This window comes from Eriocheir sinensis, chromosome 7, assembly GCF_024679095.1.
Source record: "Eriocheir sinensis breed Jianghai 21 chromosome 7, ASM2467909v1, whole genome shotgun sequence".
NCBI lineage: Eukaryota > Metazoa > Arthropoda > Malacostraca > Decapoda > Varunidae > Eriocheir > Eriocheir sinensis.
This window is the reverse complement of record NC_066515.1, coordinates 20,621,456-20,639,408: the sequence shown is the minus strand read 5'-3', so window position 1 is coordinate 20,639,408 and position 17,953 is coordinate 20,621,456. Positions and strand designations below refer to the sequence as shown.

The 17,953-nt window shown below is 42.8% G+C and overlaps 1 protein-coding gene and 1 long non-coding RNA gene across 3 annotated transcripts; both read right to left on the bottom strand.

Annotated features, from left to right (window-relative positions):
• Positions 1-51: 51 nt before the first annotated feature.
• On the bottom strand, positions 52-4,543 carry LOC126994554 (uncharacterized). Its single transcript, XR_007749266.1, has 2 exons — positions 3,580-4,543; positions 52-3,488 (listed from the first exon to the last, which is right to left on the bottom strand). It is a non-coding gene; the product is annotated as an uncharacterized LOC126994554 (long non-coding RNA).
• Positions 4,544-5,078: 535 nt separating this feature from the next.
• On the bottom strand, positions 5,079-16,883 carry LOC126994538 (pantothenate kinase 3-like). 2 transcript variants are annotated; one of them, XM_050853861.1, is made up of 8 exons: positions 16,755-16,883; positions 11,238-11,421; positions 9,782-9,960; positions 9,264-9,497; positions 8,045-8,215; positions 6,388-6,641; positions 5,885-6,020; positions 5,079-5,236 (listed from the first exon to the last, which is right to left on the bottom strand). In XM_050853861.1, the coding sequence occupies exons 2-8, from the start codon at positions 11,416-11,418 to the stop codon at positions 5,114-5,116; spliced, it is 1,278 nt and encodes a 425-aa protein (XP_050709818.1). In that variant the 5' UTR covers positions 11,419-11,421; positions 16,755-16,883; the 3' UTR covers positions 5,079-5,113. The 2 variants fall into 2 exon arrangements, with proteins under 2 accessions (XP_050709818.1, XP_050709828.1); XM_050853871.1 differs by having other exon boundaries at positions 9,324-9,497.
• Between the last annotated feature and the right edge of the window lie 1,070 nt (positions 16,884-17,953).

The following is a 17,953-nucleotide window of genomic DNA, read 5'->3' as shown; positions in this document are numbered from 1 at the left end:
CCTTCTGGGTGAGAACTGGTAAGCACAAAAAAAAGGTCATTAAAGTAAGAATGAGAATTGTATCTCATGAATTGTCATTTATTTAGATATATAATTTTACTTCAGCCACACTGCTGTCCACCTTCACCCACTAACCACAGTCCAGCCAGAGGGGCAAATGTGCTCTGGTAACAATCTCTGTAATACTATATACATCTTCAGCGTGACTACCAATATTGCACGACGTAATATACACATCACATACGCACTTACACAAAAAATGAACCTAATGGGAGGCCACTGCTATCACACACACACATTCACTCGTATACTCATACAAACACACACACACCATTTCTGAGGTTAGTGATATGTCGCCTGGCACCTCACACCTGCACTGGTTTACGGCCTCTCACAGGTGTCCCAAGGCAGGCTCAGTGATTTAGACTTCCTACAGACCTTAGTCCATGTCATAAAACTGCTTATTAAGACAGGCATACCAATCACACTTTTCATTATACACCAAAACCAGGCAAGTGTTATACAGATAAATAATTTTCATGACACATTCGTGATAGTAAACGGTAAACGCAACCAGTCACCAAAACAAACCAGGCGACGTAACCAATTTCTGGGTTGATTCTAAATGATTATCTCTGAAACGTCAATAATAGGAGTAACTTGCTTGTATATAAGTAGGTGCCATTTTGTTAAGAGGCTGTAATTAGTTGTGTATGAAAGCCATATGGAATTGGTCTATTTCAGAAAGATTACATGGAATGCTAACTTCATTGTGATCCTGCTTGTTGCATCCTTTAAAAAAATATATTCTGTTCTGTTACCATTCCAAAAGTAACTGTGGAGAGAAGGAATCACTTTGTATCTTGCGTAAGTTAACCTGCTATTAGTAATCTCATGAAAAGCATCTCTCTCCTCTATTGCCATCAAGACCAAGGACAACTGATGAGTTATCACCTTACAACAAATGAGTGCTTGAGTTTTTGTGCTTCCTGCTTTGTGTGAATTGGTAGAAAGAGACGTTACACTTATGAACGGAAGTTTACGAATCACACGATCGTCTTCTGTGTTCGTCCCTGTGCCGTCAGCAAGGTTACCAGCGAAGACGTAACATCCTAGTTCCCGGTTGATGCGAGTTTCCAGTAAAGAGTAGTATTGTTATGCATGGAAGCTTACAAGTCACATCACAACTTGGAGAGCATTAAAGTTTAGAAACCACCAAGGGTATCAGTGAGTTCCAGTGCTCTTTGATAAATATGAAACAGAAAAGACACACATGAAGGCTACCAAGTTGTCCACTGAAGTAACTAGTATTTCCTCTTAATGGACAGCATAAAATTATATCCACACTTTGATATGCCCTTTGAAAAATTAATATGGCTACAAGCTGTCCATGACCCTAGCTTCTCGAATTTACTAATATTTCTTCTTATCGGACACCTGAAAATTATATCTACACTTTTGTCGCTCTTTGAAAACCTAACACAAACTATTAATATGGTCATAAGCTGTCCGTGACCTATGCTTCCGATGACCGATCTCCACAAATTTACCAATATTTCTTCTTAATGGACAGCTGAAAATTATATCTACACTTTTATCACTCTTTGAAAAACTAACAAGAAAATTTAATATGGCTACAAGCTGTCCATGACCTAAGCTTCCGATGACCAAGCTTCACAAAATCAGCGCTGTAAAAGATGAGGAAGCTTGTTTTGGCACATGCTTCGGCTAAGAAATGACAACACACTTAACTTAGTACCATACAAACAGTGAGAGATTATCTGCACGAGCTTGATCCCTTCCTCTCCTTACAGACGACTTCCTTCTGACAATACGAGATACAAGCAACTGAATAACACAGAGCTTACAGACTATGAAATGCAACGTAGGTATTTGTGCAGTTTACGTACAAGGAAAACAACAGAGTATTCCTTAAAATGCCAAGAAAACGGTAATGTACTAATGGTAATACTGGGGCACCACGTTCTTGAGGATACTTGTTCCCTCGCTTCGACACCAGACTTTTCTTTCCCCTCGAGAGGACGACACCAAACCAAACACGTCGGACTAACGCTAATAAGATGTTGGACCAAAACCAGCTACCGTAATGATCATAACTTGACCACCTGCCGAGACGTACGGTTACAGGCAAGAAAATTAACCCACCGTAACCTTCGTAAACAAACTGCCGGAGTCATTTTTCTACCTTCATTTGTCGCTGTTGTATTCCAGTCGATGTGATATATTTTTATTTACAGTAAGGGAAAACACTCAAGGGTAATAAACATGGAAAGGAATAAAAAAAGCTTGCCCATCACTGCTCCTGCAAAAGTGTAAACAGAAAGAGGTCACAGAAAGGCAGACAAGTTAAGAAGGTGAATTTTTAGAACCCGATAGAACGACCACAACAGCCCTCTCAAAAGGTGCGCCACATAATGAAATAAACCGATTGTGCCAAGTATCCATAAATCAGTGAAAAAAATGACCTCGGTAGTTTGTTTACAAGGGTGACATTATTCTAAACTGGACTCGGTAATCTCTCTCCACGCGGCAATGCATATGGATTAGGAGGAGAGTGGAAGGAGGATGAAAAAGGTGGAGTAAGAAGAGGAGGGTAGTGGAAGGAGGCAGGGAAAGGTAGAGGAGTAGGAAGGAGGCTGATAAAGGTATAGGAGTAGGAGAGTGAAAGGAAGCAGAGGAAGGTGGAATAGGAATAAGACAGGGAGTGGAAGGGGGCTAAAGAAGGTGTAGGAGTAGGAAAGGAGTAGAAGAAGGCTGAGAAAGGTCCAGGAGTAGGAGTAGAGAGGAAGGAGGCAGAGAAGGATATAGGAGAGGAGTGGAAGAAGGCTGAGGAGGGTGAAAAAGGCACATGTTATTTCATACGAAAGTCCGTCAACAGCTCGTCAATGTTCAACGCAGCGTCTGATTGACTGACTGTGTACCTGGAGAAGGCCGGGGAACCTGAGTGTAGGAAATTTTAAGCAGGACTTCGAGGGACCGGACTTGGACCCAATAACCCTCAGTGGCAGCTATGGACTATGCCCCAAACTTTACTTTTAGAGCTGCAGAACCAGGAAGAAAAAGAAGAAGAAAAGGAAGTTGAAGAAGAAAGAGACAAAGAAGGGACTACATGAAAGCGAACATAAGACCTTACCAAATACATGAGAGAGGAGAGTGAAATACAGAAAAAAAGAGAAATACAGAGAACAACTGAGGAATACAGACAATTAAAGGAACTCTCCTATTATATGGTTCTGGTCTCAAGTATTTGTGCTGGGAAAGGAAGGAGAGGGACTGGCTGCCAACCTAGAGTAAGCATTTAGAGGGAGTGGTGCAGAGGGGGATGGTCTCTGGTATTTGTGAGCTGAGGAAAGGAAGGAAAGGGAGTGGACTGTGAACTAAAGTGAGTGTTTAGAGGGAGTGCTGGGGGGGGATGGTCTCTGGTATTTGTGTGCTGAGAAAGGAAGGAGAGGGAGTGGACTGTGAACCTAGAGTGAGTGTTTAGAGGCAGTGCTGGAGGGGGATGGTCTCTGGTATTTGTGAGCTGAGGAAAGGAAGGAAAGGGAGTGGACTGTGAACTAAAGTGAGTGTTTAGAGGCAGTGCTGAGGGGGATGGTCTCTGGTATTTGTGTGCTGAGGAAAGGAAGGAGAGGGAGTGGACTGTGAACCTAGAGTGAGTGTTTAGAGGCAGTGCTGAGGGGGATGGTCTCTGGTATTTGTGTGCTGAGGAAAGGAAGGAGAGGGAGTGGACTGTGAACCTAGAGTGAGTGTTTAGAGGCAGTGCTGAGGGGGGGATGGTCTCTGGTATTTGTGTGCTGAGGAAAGGAAGGAGAGGGAGTGGACTGTGAACCTAGAGTGAGTGTTTAGAGGCAGTGCTGAGGGGGGGATGGTCTCTGGTATTTGTGTGCTGAGGAAAGGAAGGAGAGGGAGTGGACTGTGAACCTAGAGTGAGTGTTTAGAGGCAGTGCTGAGGGGGGGATGGTCTCTGGTATTTGTGTGCTGGGAAAGGAAGGAAAAGGACTGAACTGCCAACCTAGAGTAAGCGTTTAGAGGTAAAGGTAATGAGGTGGATGGTCTCTGGTATTTGTGTGCCGAGGAAGGAGAGGGTGTCGACTGCCAACCCAAAGTAAATGTGCTGGAGGGTGGGGAGGCTGGGGGTGAGCACTGCCTGTCTGGTCTGGTCTGGTCTGGAACCCTTCTTTCGCTGCACCTTTCTCCTCCTTCCTGACCTCTCGGGGAAAGCTGACGAAACATACTGCATGCAATCCATATAAAAATAGCTACCAAAATACTAAAACATTGTACAAAATATCTCTTGTGCCTCAGTCACAACTCACGAAAAATGAAACTTTTTTTTCACAACAAAATAATTATATATAGCTATTTATATATATATAATATTTATCATATATTACTCTAGCTCCATTGTGGTATACTGGATTAAGAACTGCTTATGTACACAACGTAAACTCTATCTAAACTTCAAAGAACAATAAATACTTTCTAATAAGCACAGACACGATCACCCTGAGCAGGAGGCAAGCTCCCCGTCCTCATGAGTTCAGCATGCATCCCACACTTTTGAAGTAACCCTGAAACACAAGGCAGAGAACGGCATTAGCAGCTGTGCATCAGTTAAAGACAAGATGACGGCAGTGAAATAAAGGAAGCTAAAGAAGGTACAGGAGTAGGAGAGGAGTAGAAGGAGGCTGAGAAAGGTACAGGAGTAGAATGTCAATATTAACCCAGTAGCTGCAGGGATCATGTTTTTTAAAGGCCCCTCTAAGCAAGAAAAATGAGAAAAAATCATCACACACAAACCATTTCATAATACATATCAAAGCATTTGTGATCAGTTTATGCATCATCTATTTTTTGGGGTTTATATCGTGGCACAAATTTGGGCTGTCGCTGCTACCTGGTAAAGCCACAAATTTGGGCTGTCGCTGCTACCTGGTAAAGCCACAAATTTGGCCTGTCGCTGCTACCAGGTTAAACTCAGCTGGTGTGTGTGTGTGTGTGTGTGTGTGTGTGTGTATAGAGTATGGCAGGTCGCCCCTTTTCCACTATACGCCTCATGATGCAAAGTCCTTAGTCTTACACATCCCCCTCCTTAACAAACCTCATGTTCCAAAAAGATCGCCTTGAGCTGACCCCCCGACCAGAACTCCATTGCGTGGGACAAGAGCTTCATGGAGATGGGGTTCACGCGCAGGAAATTACCCACGAACAGGACCTGAGGGAGAGAAAATGTCGAATATCCATTAATATGACTCCCTATACGACACATACCCGCCTGCATGAACATGAGGGACTGAGTTGTCAAGGAATTTAGCTTTTTTGTACTACCTGATGATGTGATGTACTAAGTCATACCACAACATCCACGGGTTTTCTCGAGCACTCTTGTGGCCACTTGTAGCTCACCACACACACCTCTGCCACCCCACACACCTTAACACTTGCAGTAACCACGCCTCAATATCCGTAAGTGTGTCTGTTGCCTAACCCCTGCACATGTTGAGGTTTGACTGTACTACACCCACAAACAGTTTTTGCTAATGTTTTTTTTATTTGTTTGCCCTTAGTTAATGCTTTTTCCCTCGCTGGAAGACAGTACTTCTATGTCTCACACGATTTGTCTATAATTACGAACTCATAATTTAACGGCACATGTGGAGTAACGGATTAAAAAAAAAAATTGCAACATATTTAAGCTGGTTTCATTGTTGTTAAGAAAATAAATATCACTATGTCTGTTATTTTTTGATTTTTCTGTGTTTGTTACTGTCAAAAAAATCATCCTCGTTTTCCTTGTTTTCTTTTCATCTCCATTGCTTAGTTTGTCTACCAGAACGAAAGCTAGACGAGGAACATTTATTACCTTTTCGATCTTCTCATTGGCTGCCACCATGCGGGCTATGGAGCCAATGTTGTTAGTGATGGTGATGAGCGTGGCGCAGGCCAGGTCTTCGCGCGACACCTTGGCCCTCTTCTCTGCACTGTTCATGTGGCCGAAGCTAGGGAGAAAGAGGATAGTAGAGAGAATGATAATAGTATGTAAGTTAAAATCAGCACCCATCTTAAAACCTAACCTAACTTAACCTAACCTAACCTTAAGTCACTGTTTTCTTTGTTGATGGTTTTGTTGCTCCTAAGTCATTAGATATTGTTTTTTTGTTGATTGTGTGGATGTAAAAGTCAACACCCAATTTTTAACTCATTAGGAATCGTTTTTGTCACCCCATTCCCTTTTTCACATTACTGACTTACGAACTGACTACTTTTAACTAACTAACTACCTAACTAATGAACTAACTAACAAACTGCTACTACTCCTCCTCCTATTACTACTACTACCAACAATAATAACAACAACAGTAATACCTGCAGGCCACAATGTCCCCGCCGAGGCCAAATCTCTGGTAGTCCCCTCCGTAGATGTCCCTCACCAGCTTATCCACATTCTCGTTGTTGCCGCGGGCCGCCAGCTCTATGGCCTCCTCAAAGCTCTTGCACCCGGTGAGGAGGCACGACAGACCCAGGAACGTGCCGCCCCCCAGACTGGTGCCAGAGACCCTACGGTAGTTGTCGGGGCCGTCCACTGCTAGAATGCTGACCCCGGAGCCAATGTTTACCACCTGCAGGAGAGAGGAAAGGAGGATTGTCAGTCTTAATAAATGTAAATCCAAGTACTTTACGGTTGTATATTTCACAGAGCGCTAAACATTCAACAGCAAACAAATAAAACTCTAGCAATAAGTGTAACTAATACTAATACTAATAAACATAACTAGTAACTAATAACTTGGGTGGGCAGTGGCTGAGTGGTTAGTGTGCGGGCCCTGCATTCACCACATGATGGACGACGTAGGTTCGAATCCGCCACTATCACCTGGGATTTTTCAGTCACTGCCGAGTGGCTTAAGACTACCCACATGCTGTCCTGAAGACCACCCATCAACAAGGACTCTAGAGGAAACCGTCCAAGTTAATCAAGAACGAGCTCAGGGGGGCAGCATGAGCAAAGAAAAGAAGGCGCCACTATAAAAACACTTGCCTGCGCCATGACGGGCTGGGGTCAACTACAATCCAGGCCCCTAAAGAAAGCCTACCGACGCTATAGGCTGGCACGTAAAAAAAAATAATAATAAAATTAAAAAAATTAAAAAAATAAGGTAAAAGGGTCATACTACCACCAGGGCCATAAAACTAACCCTGGAAATGCCCCAAACTCCTACAAAAGCCTAGTAAAATATGTGTTTCTTTAGGTTCATGGTACAGAGGAGGGGTCAAACTACCACCAGGGCCATCAAACTACTTCTGGAAATGCCCAAAACTCCTATGAAAGCCTAGTAAAATATGTGTTTCTTTAGGTTCATAGTACAGAAGGGTCAAACTACCACCAGGCCATAAAACTACTACTGGAAATGCCCAAAACTCCTATGAAAGCCTAGTCAAGTATGTGTTTCTTTAGGCTCATGGTACAGAAGAAGGGTCAAACTACCACCAGGGCCATAAAACTACTTCTGGAAATGCCCAAAACTCCTATGAAAGCCTAGTCAAGTATGTGTTTCTTTAGGCTCATGGTACAGAAGAAGGGTCAAACTACCACCAGGGCCATCAAACTACTTCTGGAAATGCCCAAAACTCCTATGAAAGCCTAGTAAAATATGTGTTTCTTTAGGTTCATAGTACAGAAGGGTCAAACTACCACCAGGCCATAAAACTACTTCTGGAAATGCCCAAAACTCCTATGAAAGCCTAGTAAAGTATGTGTTTCTTTAGGCTCATGGTACAGAAGAAGGGTCAAACTACCACCAGGGCCATCAAACTACTTCTGGAAATGCCCAAAACTCCTATGAAAGCCTAGTAAAATATGTGTTTCTTTAGGTTCATGGTACAGAAGAAGGGTCAAACTACCACCAGGGCCATAAAACTACCCCTGGAAATGCTCAAAACTCCTATGAAAGCCCTTTAACTCTCCCTTCATCACACCACAGTCAACACAGTCCCAGAGTCAACAGGAAGTTCCACCACGCACCAGGAAGGGGTAAGGGTTGCTGAAGTCAAAAGTGACCTTCTGGCAGAGCTCCTCACAGCGGGGGTTGAGGAAGTAGTAACACTCCCGGTCCATGTTGTTGTCCTCGATGTACTCAATGCCGTGGATGAGGGAGTCCAGCTCGTCAAACTTGTGCAGGGTCAGATTCACCTCCTGTAAGGGCCCGATACATTTTTTATATGGTACAGGAGGCAGCTCAGAATGGGTGTGTTATTTCTGCACTTCCTTCGAGCTGATAATAAAGCCATGTACAAACGCTATTTACTTTTACACAATGTTGAGTGTAGCGAACATGTTTTCCTTAGCCACTAAAACCTTGGCAGCACGTACGATGAGGGACAAAAGTTGTGTCGTGAAGTATGCTGAGAACCTATGGCGACAGGCAACATGTGGTCTTATATCTGAAACTAATGTATATATGGTCCAGATGGTGACTCGACTCAATGCTATCAACCATGTACCGCAGAATAGACCCCATGTTTAGCCTGTCCCCTGAGCTTCCCACCACAGTTTATGCCATGGCTTCTGTCCCTCACTGCACACCTTTCCCTCTGGCATGCACGGTTAGTTTAGACAAAGTATGAATAGTTTGAAATCAGACGTAAATTCACACTTACCCCATAAAGCAGGAATACAAGCCTTACCATTTGTAGTCTGCATGAACCGAGCGTTAGGATGAAGAAAGGAGAAGACCAAGGAGGGGATTAAATACTACTGATGCTATTGAAACTCCTCCATGATAGTCAGTCAGATATACCTTCAAATTAAACCAAGAAAGCAAGAATACAAACCCCAACCAACAGTGAACCAAGTATAGAGATGAAGGAAGGTGAAGGGAAAGCAAGAGGGAAGATGCTATTGATACCCCTCAGTGAAGCCAGTCAGATAAAGCTTCAAACTAACCCAAGAGAGCACGAACACAACCCAACCAACAGTGAACCAAGTGTTAGGATGAAGAAAGGAGAATGGAAAGTAAGGAGGAAGATGCTATTGATACCCCTCAGTGAAAAGTCAGTCAGATAAAGCTTCAAACTAACCCAAGATAGAACGAACACAAGCCAACCAACAGTGAACCAAGTGTTAGGATGAAGAAAAGACATGAGAAAGGATAGAGTTATATGCTACTAATACCCCACAGTGCCAGTAGGACCTCCACCACCTGGGAACTGCCACCTGGGACTATCATGCCCTCCCTACCCACACCTGGGGGTCCTCCGGCAGCTGGGGGGGGAGAGGGGCTGACGCACACTTTGATACCCACGCGCTGGAAGTCTTGCTCAAATTTGTAGGCTCCCCCGCCCGTGGCACAGATGGTTGAGGCGAGGGTGGCCATGCCCTTGCTCTTGGACAACTCGAGGAACTGTGGCATCTCCGAGGTGGGGAAGCGGATGAAGTGGAGTGTTCCTATCCTGTTGCCGACGCTCACATTCTCCATCTGTGAGGCGGAGATAGAGAAGAGGAGGAGGCTGGTGAAGTGCTGTGATGTTGTACAAAATATCTTGCTATTTTGTACAGGCAAGTATAGGAGAGAGAAGAAGGAGGAGGACGAAGTGCTATAACAACATTGTACAAAATATCTCACTATTTTGTACAGGCGAGTATAGAAGGTCTTTAAATCAGTCTTTGTTCTCTCTTAAAGAATAACATCAACATTAAATTTTCTGGCATATCTATCTATCTATTTATTTATCTATCTATCTATCTATCTATCTATCTAACCTGCAGGTGGGCGTCTCGGTGGCCTGTCTCCCCATAGGCTGAGTTGCTCTTGAGGTACTTCCGAATGTTCTTGATAGTCTCCACCTCGCTCTCCTCCTCTGCCTCGCTCAGGTCCGTGGGCTCAAAGTACACCAGCTTGGTCAGGGTTCCTCCGATGTCCATACCAAACCAAGGCATGGCTGGAAAGAGTGCAGGAATCAAACACAGCCCTAAACACTCCTATTCTATGGCTCTGCTCAATACCTAGCACCAAGATTAAGTACAGTAATATGTTGATTTAATGCTACAAACATACTAAAGAAACTCCTACAAAATTGATGATCTACGGTATGAGCTACAAAATATTCAACCAAAAATGATGTAGTACAGGACGCAGGTTTTAAATAATTGAAGCCATAGACTAAAGTGAATGATATTGATGAGAAACTGACTTAAAAGTGTGGCCATACCTGTCAAGCTACCGTGATGTCTTGCCATAAGATTCTGCGTTAGAGACCATAAGTTTGTGTATAAAAAACGTAAGACTTGACAGGTATGGTTCCGACGGACTCAAGCAGGGAGGGTGCACAAGGTACCTCCTCCCCCCACACACACACATACATACACTAGCCGTAACAGTAACCGTTACTCAGCACGCTCATATGAATTTAAATATGGCACGTACGATATATTTCAAATTTTTTAAAGCAAACATATTAAAAAAAAAAAAAAAAAAACATCACAAACGGAGAAAAAACATACGATTTTCCACTTACGCCATAAGACTTGAAAATCACCGAAATTACATAAGACTTACGCAAACAATGTAAGACTTGACAGGCATGTGTGGCCCATGAGGTACAGATATTGAACAGTGCAAAAGTGTGTATATATAAACTGATTCTTTCACTATTCAGAACTTTCCACATAACACTAACATGAGAAAAAATAAATATTAATGTGGCCAATGGGTTAAAAAGATAATGATCAGTGCAAAAACTCATGATGAAACCAATTTTTAGAAGCTATCCAAACCTTCAATAACACAACTTGACAATCTTACCAAACAATAAAATGAGAAAAATCAAATACTGTGGGCAATGAGTTAAAAAAATAATGACCTCAGTCCAAAAAACAGTGAATATATCAATCTTTCTTTACAAAATTGCTACTTTTTACCATTTTAATACTTTTTTTACCATAACAACTCAACAAGTCTTCCCCACAACACCAGAAGTACTTATGAAGACTGGAGAAATTGGGACTAACAACACTCAAGAGAAGGAGAGAGAGAGGGGACCTAATAGCATTATACAGGATACAAGAGGGATTGGAGAAATTGGACAGGGAAAACTTAGTGGTACATGATAGGAGTGTGACAAGAGGGAATTGTAAGATATTGAAGAAGACCGACTGTAGGAGAGGCGTCAAGAAATACATTTTTCCATACAGAAGCAAGAGGTGGGCGGCAACTTACGAGGAGGTGACTCAATGTAGGGGTGTGTTGTGGCGCCATTCTGCTCCAACCCATTCTGCTCCATGGTACTCTTGTGGGTCGACGCTACAGCCACTCCATCATGCCCGTTTGCAGCCAGAAAGGGGGCGGGGGGGTTGCCGAGGGGGCTGGTGGGTGCGGGGGGCGACCTCTCCACCGGCATAATCTAAAAGAGTGGTGTGATCGATAAGGAATGAAATTTTACGTTGGTGCTATTTCACTGATAGTGGCATCCGTGCCTCCTTCACTGATAACCTGGTAACAAATGACATCAGAAAGTACTAAGTTAATTTTAAGATAAAGAAGTGCATGGAGTCTGAATGTCCTTAAGAGACTATTAATTTGACGATACCCTCTCGTTCTCCATTACCCCGGTACCATCAACGGGCCAAATTTGTGGCTTTACCGTTTACCAGCGACGGGCCAAATTTTTACCATGATATAAACCCCCAAAAATAGATGATACATAAACTGATCCCAAATGCGTTGATATACATTATGAAATGGTTTGCACAAGTGATGATTTTTTCTCGTACTTTAACCCGGTAGCTGCGGGGATCATGTTTCTTAAAGGTCCCTCTAAGCGAGAAAAATAAGAAAAAATCATCACTCACGCAAACCATTTCATAATATATATCAACGCATTTGTGATCAATTCAAGTATCATCTATTTTTGGGGGTTTATATCATGGCAAAAGTCTGACCCATCGCTGGTACACGGTAAAGCCACAAATTCGGCCTGTCGCTGTTACTGGGTTAACTAATACCTAACTGTACTATAACTATGTATGCTGTAACTTGACTCTCCTGAAACTTATCTACACTGTTACGTCACAATAACTAAAGGTAATCTCTATCTCGTCATCTCAGGTGCTTAGGTGATTTCCCCTACACCTGCATTATCTAAAAGGGAGTGGTGTGACTGATAAGGGATGCCGCAACTAATATTCTTTTTTGTAGTAATAGGAAATAGGTCAAGGGCAGTGAACAAAGACGAAAGAAAAAAGCCCACTACTCGCTGCTCCTGGAAAAGCTAACAGAAGGAGTGGCTGGAAGAGAGGTCAACACAGAAGGGCGATAAACAAAGACGAAACTAAAAAGCCCATTACTTGCTGCTCCTGGAAATGCTAACACAGGGAGTGGCTGGAAGAGAGGTCAACACAGAAGGGCGAGAAACAAAGACGAAAGAAAAAAGCCCACTACTCGCTGCTCCTGGAAACGCTAACAGAAGGAGTGGCTGGAAGAGAGGTCAACACAGGAGGGCGATGAACAAAGACGAAAGAAAAAAGCCCACTACTCGCTGCTCCTGGAAAAGCTAACAGAAGGAGTGGCCAGAAGAGAGGTCAACACAGAAGGGCGATAAACAAAGACGAAAGAAAAAAGCCCATTACTTGCTGCTCCTGGAAAAGCTAACAGAAGGAGTGGCTGGAAGAGAGGTCAACACAGAAGGGTGATAAACAAAAATAAAACAAAGAAGTGGTGGGTAGTGGAGTGTTTCCCATGTGGTATTCATAAGATGGATTTCCCCTTCCAAGGTGCAGGACTTTACATTTTTCTTCATTTAATTCTAGCAGCCACTTGTTGTTCCATTCCTGTAGCTTCGTCCTCTTGTAGGAAATCCGCATCCAAGGGGTTAAAGAAAGACAGGGAAGTGTTGCAAAGCCTTATCCTAAAACCGACTAATGATAATAATAACCAAAGAAACACAGGACAAGCCGAACAACATTAAGATTCCTGACCTGATAATACACTTTCATCATTCATTAACTAACTCTTAACTCCAATCTTGTTATCTCAGTGTGGCCTTGAGGCGGCGTCTGGCATGATAAGACAAAGGATTCCGACATTCTGATCAGTAAAATGCATACTTGACTAAGATACAGAGATGGGACTGGGTAGCTAAGTGGGATGCTGGGTCACGGTGTGTGTATTAGTGCATGACATCAGTTAAGAGACACAGAAGAAGAGAGAGGAAGAGAGGTGACCTATTACATTATATAAATTTGTCAGGTAGCTTCAAGAGGGTGGGATGCTGGTCAAAATGTGTCTCTATTAGTGCCTGACATCAATTAAAAGACACAGAGGAAGAGAGAAAGAGAGATGTGACCTATTACATTATATAAACTTGTAAATGGCCCAGAGAACTCAGTAAAATGTATTCATGACCAAGGTCCAGAGAGAGTAAGGTAGCTTCATGAGGGTGGGATGCTGGGTCAAAATGCATGTGTATTAGTTTATTATTTAGAAGACAGGGAAAAGGAGAGAGAAAAAGAGAAAGAGGTGACCCAATAACATTATATAAACTTGTAAATGACCTGGAGATAATAATGACCTAACGCAGTCCTCCTAAACTCTCCTCCTTAACCACACGCCAGGCACTGATTTTGACCCGATACCAGCGACGAGCCAAATTTGTGGCTTTACCGTGTACCAGGTGTCATGACCCAGGCTGGGATTACGTTAGGTAGGATATGCTACAAGTAACGTAGCCAGTTAATATAACCCAGTATGTGATAGACAAGAAGCTGCTATCCTGGGCAAAACCTAGGCCGACTTTCAGCTACTTTATGCTTGGAGGAGGGTTAACCAAAGTCACAGTTACAAAAATAACATTAGTATTTAGGGTCATATTCTCAAATGGTCGAGGCTTACACACCCACATTTGATAAGGCTTTCATTGAGACTATTAGTATTGCCACGGGTAGTTTTAAGAGCCTAGTAATAGTTTGATAAGGCCTCTGCACCATGAATATGAAAAACACTCTGGAGAATCTGACTAATCTCCTTTGTGGCCTTAAGAAATATTTGTTGTGAGAGCCGAAAGCGTCTGAGAATATGGGCCTTAGTGTTATATATATATACAGACTCCACTTTACAGAAACAACACCCTCTTCGCTCAGGTCATATTAGAATGCACTCTCCATTTACGTGTCCCCACGATACACGTAATTCTCCTTTCTCTCTCTCTCCCTTACATTCACCAAATACAACATATCTCCACACTTCACTCCACCATTACTACACCTATAAGTACACTCTCTCTCTCTCTCTCTCTCTCTCTCTCTCTCTCTCTCTCTCTCTCTCTCTCTCTCTCTCTCTCTCTCTCTCTCTCTCTCTCTCTCTCTCTCTCACTCTCTCTCTCTCTCTCTCTCACACGCCACGCCTAAGTCCTAAAGACCCTGTTCCTCACCTCGTCGTGTCTCTGCTGGAAGTGTCTCTCCTTCACCTCGCTTCCATCTACCACACCCTTCCATCCCTCCAATCCCGTGATGGCAACGCACAGGTGTTCCCAGAATGCTGCCGCCCTTAAGCTCTCCTCTACTCCTCCTCCTCCCAGATGTGCTTCAACCGCCTTGACCCACAACGGATTACCTTAATAATATAATTCATATTATTGATCTCTGACTCTTCCCTCTCTCCAGGTGTGCTCTAATTGTAATGCCAGTATTTAATTAAGGATGGAAAAACATAAATTAGGGAGGAAAAAGTAGTTTTAAGTATTGTAAGTAATTATAAGTTCCGGGCAGTAACGGTTCCTGGCGGAACTTATAATTACTGTTACTACTTAATTTCTATTTTTCCGTCCTTAATTAAATACTGGCATTACATAATTGCTTACCTACCTCTCCTCCTCCCAGGTGTCCTTTAATTGCTTTCCTACTTTAATCTCTTTCCCAAATCTTTCTCCACCTCCATCTTCCACGTGTGATGTTTCTTAAAAATAACTTATGCTAAAATATAACATATACAGACACAAAATATAACATATGCAGGCACAAAAATACAGCGATGCATTACATAGGGACAGGCCAAATTTGTGGCTTTACAGTGTACCAGCGACGGGCCAAATTTGTGGCTTTACCATGTACCAGCAACGGGCCAAATTTTTGCCATGATACAAACCCCAAAAAATAGATGATGCATAAACTGATCACAAATGCATTGATATATATCATGAAATGGTTTGTGTGAGTGATGATTTTTTCTCCTTTTTCTCGCTTAGAGGGGCCTTTAAGAAACATGATCCCCGCAGTTACCAGGTTAAACCGTCGACTCTCGGGGCCCACTAAAACCCCTAATATGGACCCTAAACCAGTGTAATACCAATGTAAACCTAAATAGATACAAATATACCTAATCTAAACCTTAACACCATTAAAACACATCCCAGAGCCTTATATGAAATCCTTAGTTCTGGTGGCCCACTTAAACCCCATCCATGAACCTTAAACCAATGTAATCCCCCTGTAATGCAGAACACATTAAACCCATCCGCATAAACCCAATAAAACACGGTAACTTAACCTTAAACCACAATAAACCTACGTAAACCCAATCTAGTTCACCCCTTAGGCTCGCATGGCCCACTTAAACCCCTTCAATAACCCCTTAAAACCCACGTAAAATAAATAAACCCAATAGCAAACACTAACTTAAACCTTAGCAAACCCACTTAAACCCTCACTAGTACACCCCTTTGGCTCTCGTGGCCCACTTAAACCCCTTCAGTGACCCCTTAAACCCATGTAAAATAAATAAACCCAAATACCACACACTAACTTAACCTTAAACCATAACAAAACCCACGTAAATCCACTCTAGTTCACCCCTTTGGCTCGCATGGCCCACTTAAACCCCTTCAGTGACCCCTTAAACCCACGTAGTATAAATGTTAAACGTAATATCACCCACTAACTGAACCTTAAACCATAACAAAACCCACTTAAACCACTCTAGTTCACCCCTTTGGCTCTCGTGGGCCAATTAAACCCACTCAGTAACCCCTTAAACCCATTGTAAATAATACCCACTTAAACCTCCGCAAAACCCAATTAAACCCTCACACGTTCACCCCTTAGGCTCTCGTGGCCCACTTAAACCCCTTCGGTGACCCCTTAAACCCACGTTATATAAATAATAACAACCTTAAACCTCAGCAAAACCCACTTAAAACCTCAATAATCCACGTAAACCCACTCTAATTGACCCCTTAGGTTCTCGTGGCCCACTTAAACCCCTTCGGTGACCCCTTAAACCCACGTAATATAAATAATATCAACCTTAAACCTCAGCAAAACCCACTTAAAACCTCAATAACCCACGTAAACCCACTCTAGTTGACCCCTTAGGTTCTCGTGGCCCACTTAAACCCCTTCGGTGACCCCTTAAACCCACGTTATATAAGTAATAACAACCTTAAACCTCAGCAAAACCCACTTAAAACCTCAATAACCCACGTAAACCCACTCTAGTTGACCCCTTGGGTTCTCGTGGCCCACTTAAACCCCTTCGGTGACCCCTTAAACCCACGTTATATAAGTAATAACAACCTTAAACCTCAGCAAAACCCACTTAAAACCTCAATAACCCACGTAAACCCACTCTAGTTGACCCCTTAGGTTCTCATGGCCCACTTAAACCCCTTCAATGACCCCTTAAATTACGCCTCATGATCTTAAGGGCGGTTTATGGGAGGTTTAACATGTACATAGATCTTACCGAGTGCTCAAGAGGAGGAGGAAGAGGAAGAGGAGGAGGAGGAGGAGGGTCACATGAGCCTCCTGTGGTGGGAGAGGAGGAACTGAGTAGCTGAGGAAGGGTTTAATGGTTTAGTACACTCCTCATGCCTGCCAACCTGTTTTACCTGCCTCATTAGCACACCTGTCCTTAATTAAAGTCCACCTGTATATCTACCTGTTCTCTATTTCTGGTACTATTTGTGTTTTCTTCCTTCCTTTCCTTGTCTTTCTGGTATTAATGTTTTCTTCTTTAATCTCTTAAGTCATATATCACACCTGTCCTTAATTAAACCCTCACCTGTGTCTACCTTCTCTCGTCTATATTTGGTACTTTTCGTGTTTTCTTCCTTCCTTTCCTCGTATTAACAATGTTTTTTCTTTCCTTTCTGGGTCTGCTATGCCTAAAACTAATCTCTAAGTCATATCACACTTGCCCTGCTTCAAACTCTCCCTTTCTCTACCTGTGTCTACCTTCTCTCGTCTATTTCTGGTACTATTCGTGTTTTCTTCCTTCCTTTCCTTGTCTTTCTAGTATTAATAATGTTTTTCTTTCTTTTCTTGGTCTGCTAAAACTACTCTCTAAGTCATATCACACTTGCCCTGCCTCGAACTCTCCCTTTCTCTACCTGTGTCTACCTTCTCTCGTCTATTTCTGGTACTATTCGTGTTTTCTTCCTCTTCTGGCCCTCTTAAAAAACTGTCCTACCTCAAACTCTCCCTTTTTCAACCCGTTCCTTCCGTTTTCTTGCCTTTTTCTGGTATTAATCGTGTTTCCTTCCTTTTCTGGGCCTGTTAAAACTAACCACTAATTCCTAACCTTGTCTTTTCCTGGTATTAATCGCGATTTCTTCCTTATGTGGGACTGTGAAAGCTAAATATAACAAGCTAAGTATTTCACATCACGTACAGCTCGATCCCCCCGGCCATATAAATAAGCTCGTAACTTGCTCTAACTGTTCTCGTTTCTATAATTAACTATATCGACCTGTATTTTTCTTATTTTCTCGTCTTTTCCGGGTATTAGTTGCGTTTTAGTGTGATTTAAGGCAAGGTGAGGAGGGAGGTAGAGGAGGCATAAGAGCTGCCAACCGGTGCATAATGCTTCTATTACGTCGTTGCTGTTACGTCATAAGTCTTGATTGCGTCATTACTTGTGTTGCCGTTTACATGTTCGCCTTA

Bases quoted from the DNA above. Each gene is read 5' to 3' on its own strand.
- LOC126994538 (XM_050853861.1), bottom strand. From the start codon at position 11,418: ATGCCGGTGGAGAGGTCGCCCCCCGCACCCACCAGCCCCCTCGGCAAC. The intron at 9,498-9,781 runs GTTAGATAGATA...TCCGCCTCACAG, and splicing joins ACCGAGACGCCCACCTGCAG to ATGGAGAATGTGAGCGTCGG. The intron at 8,216-9,263 runs GTGGGTAGGGAG...GGGCCCTTACAG, and splicing joins CTGCCGGAGGACCCCCAGGT to GAGGTGAATCTGACCCTGCA.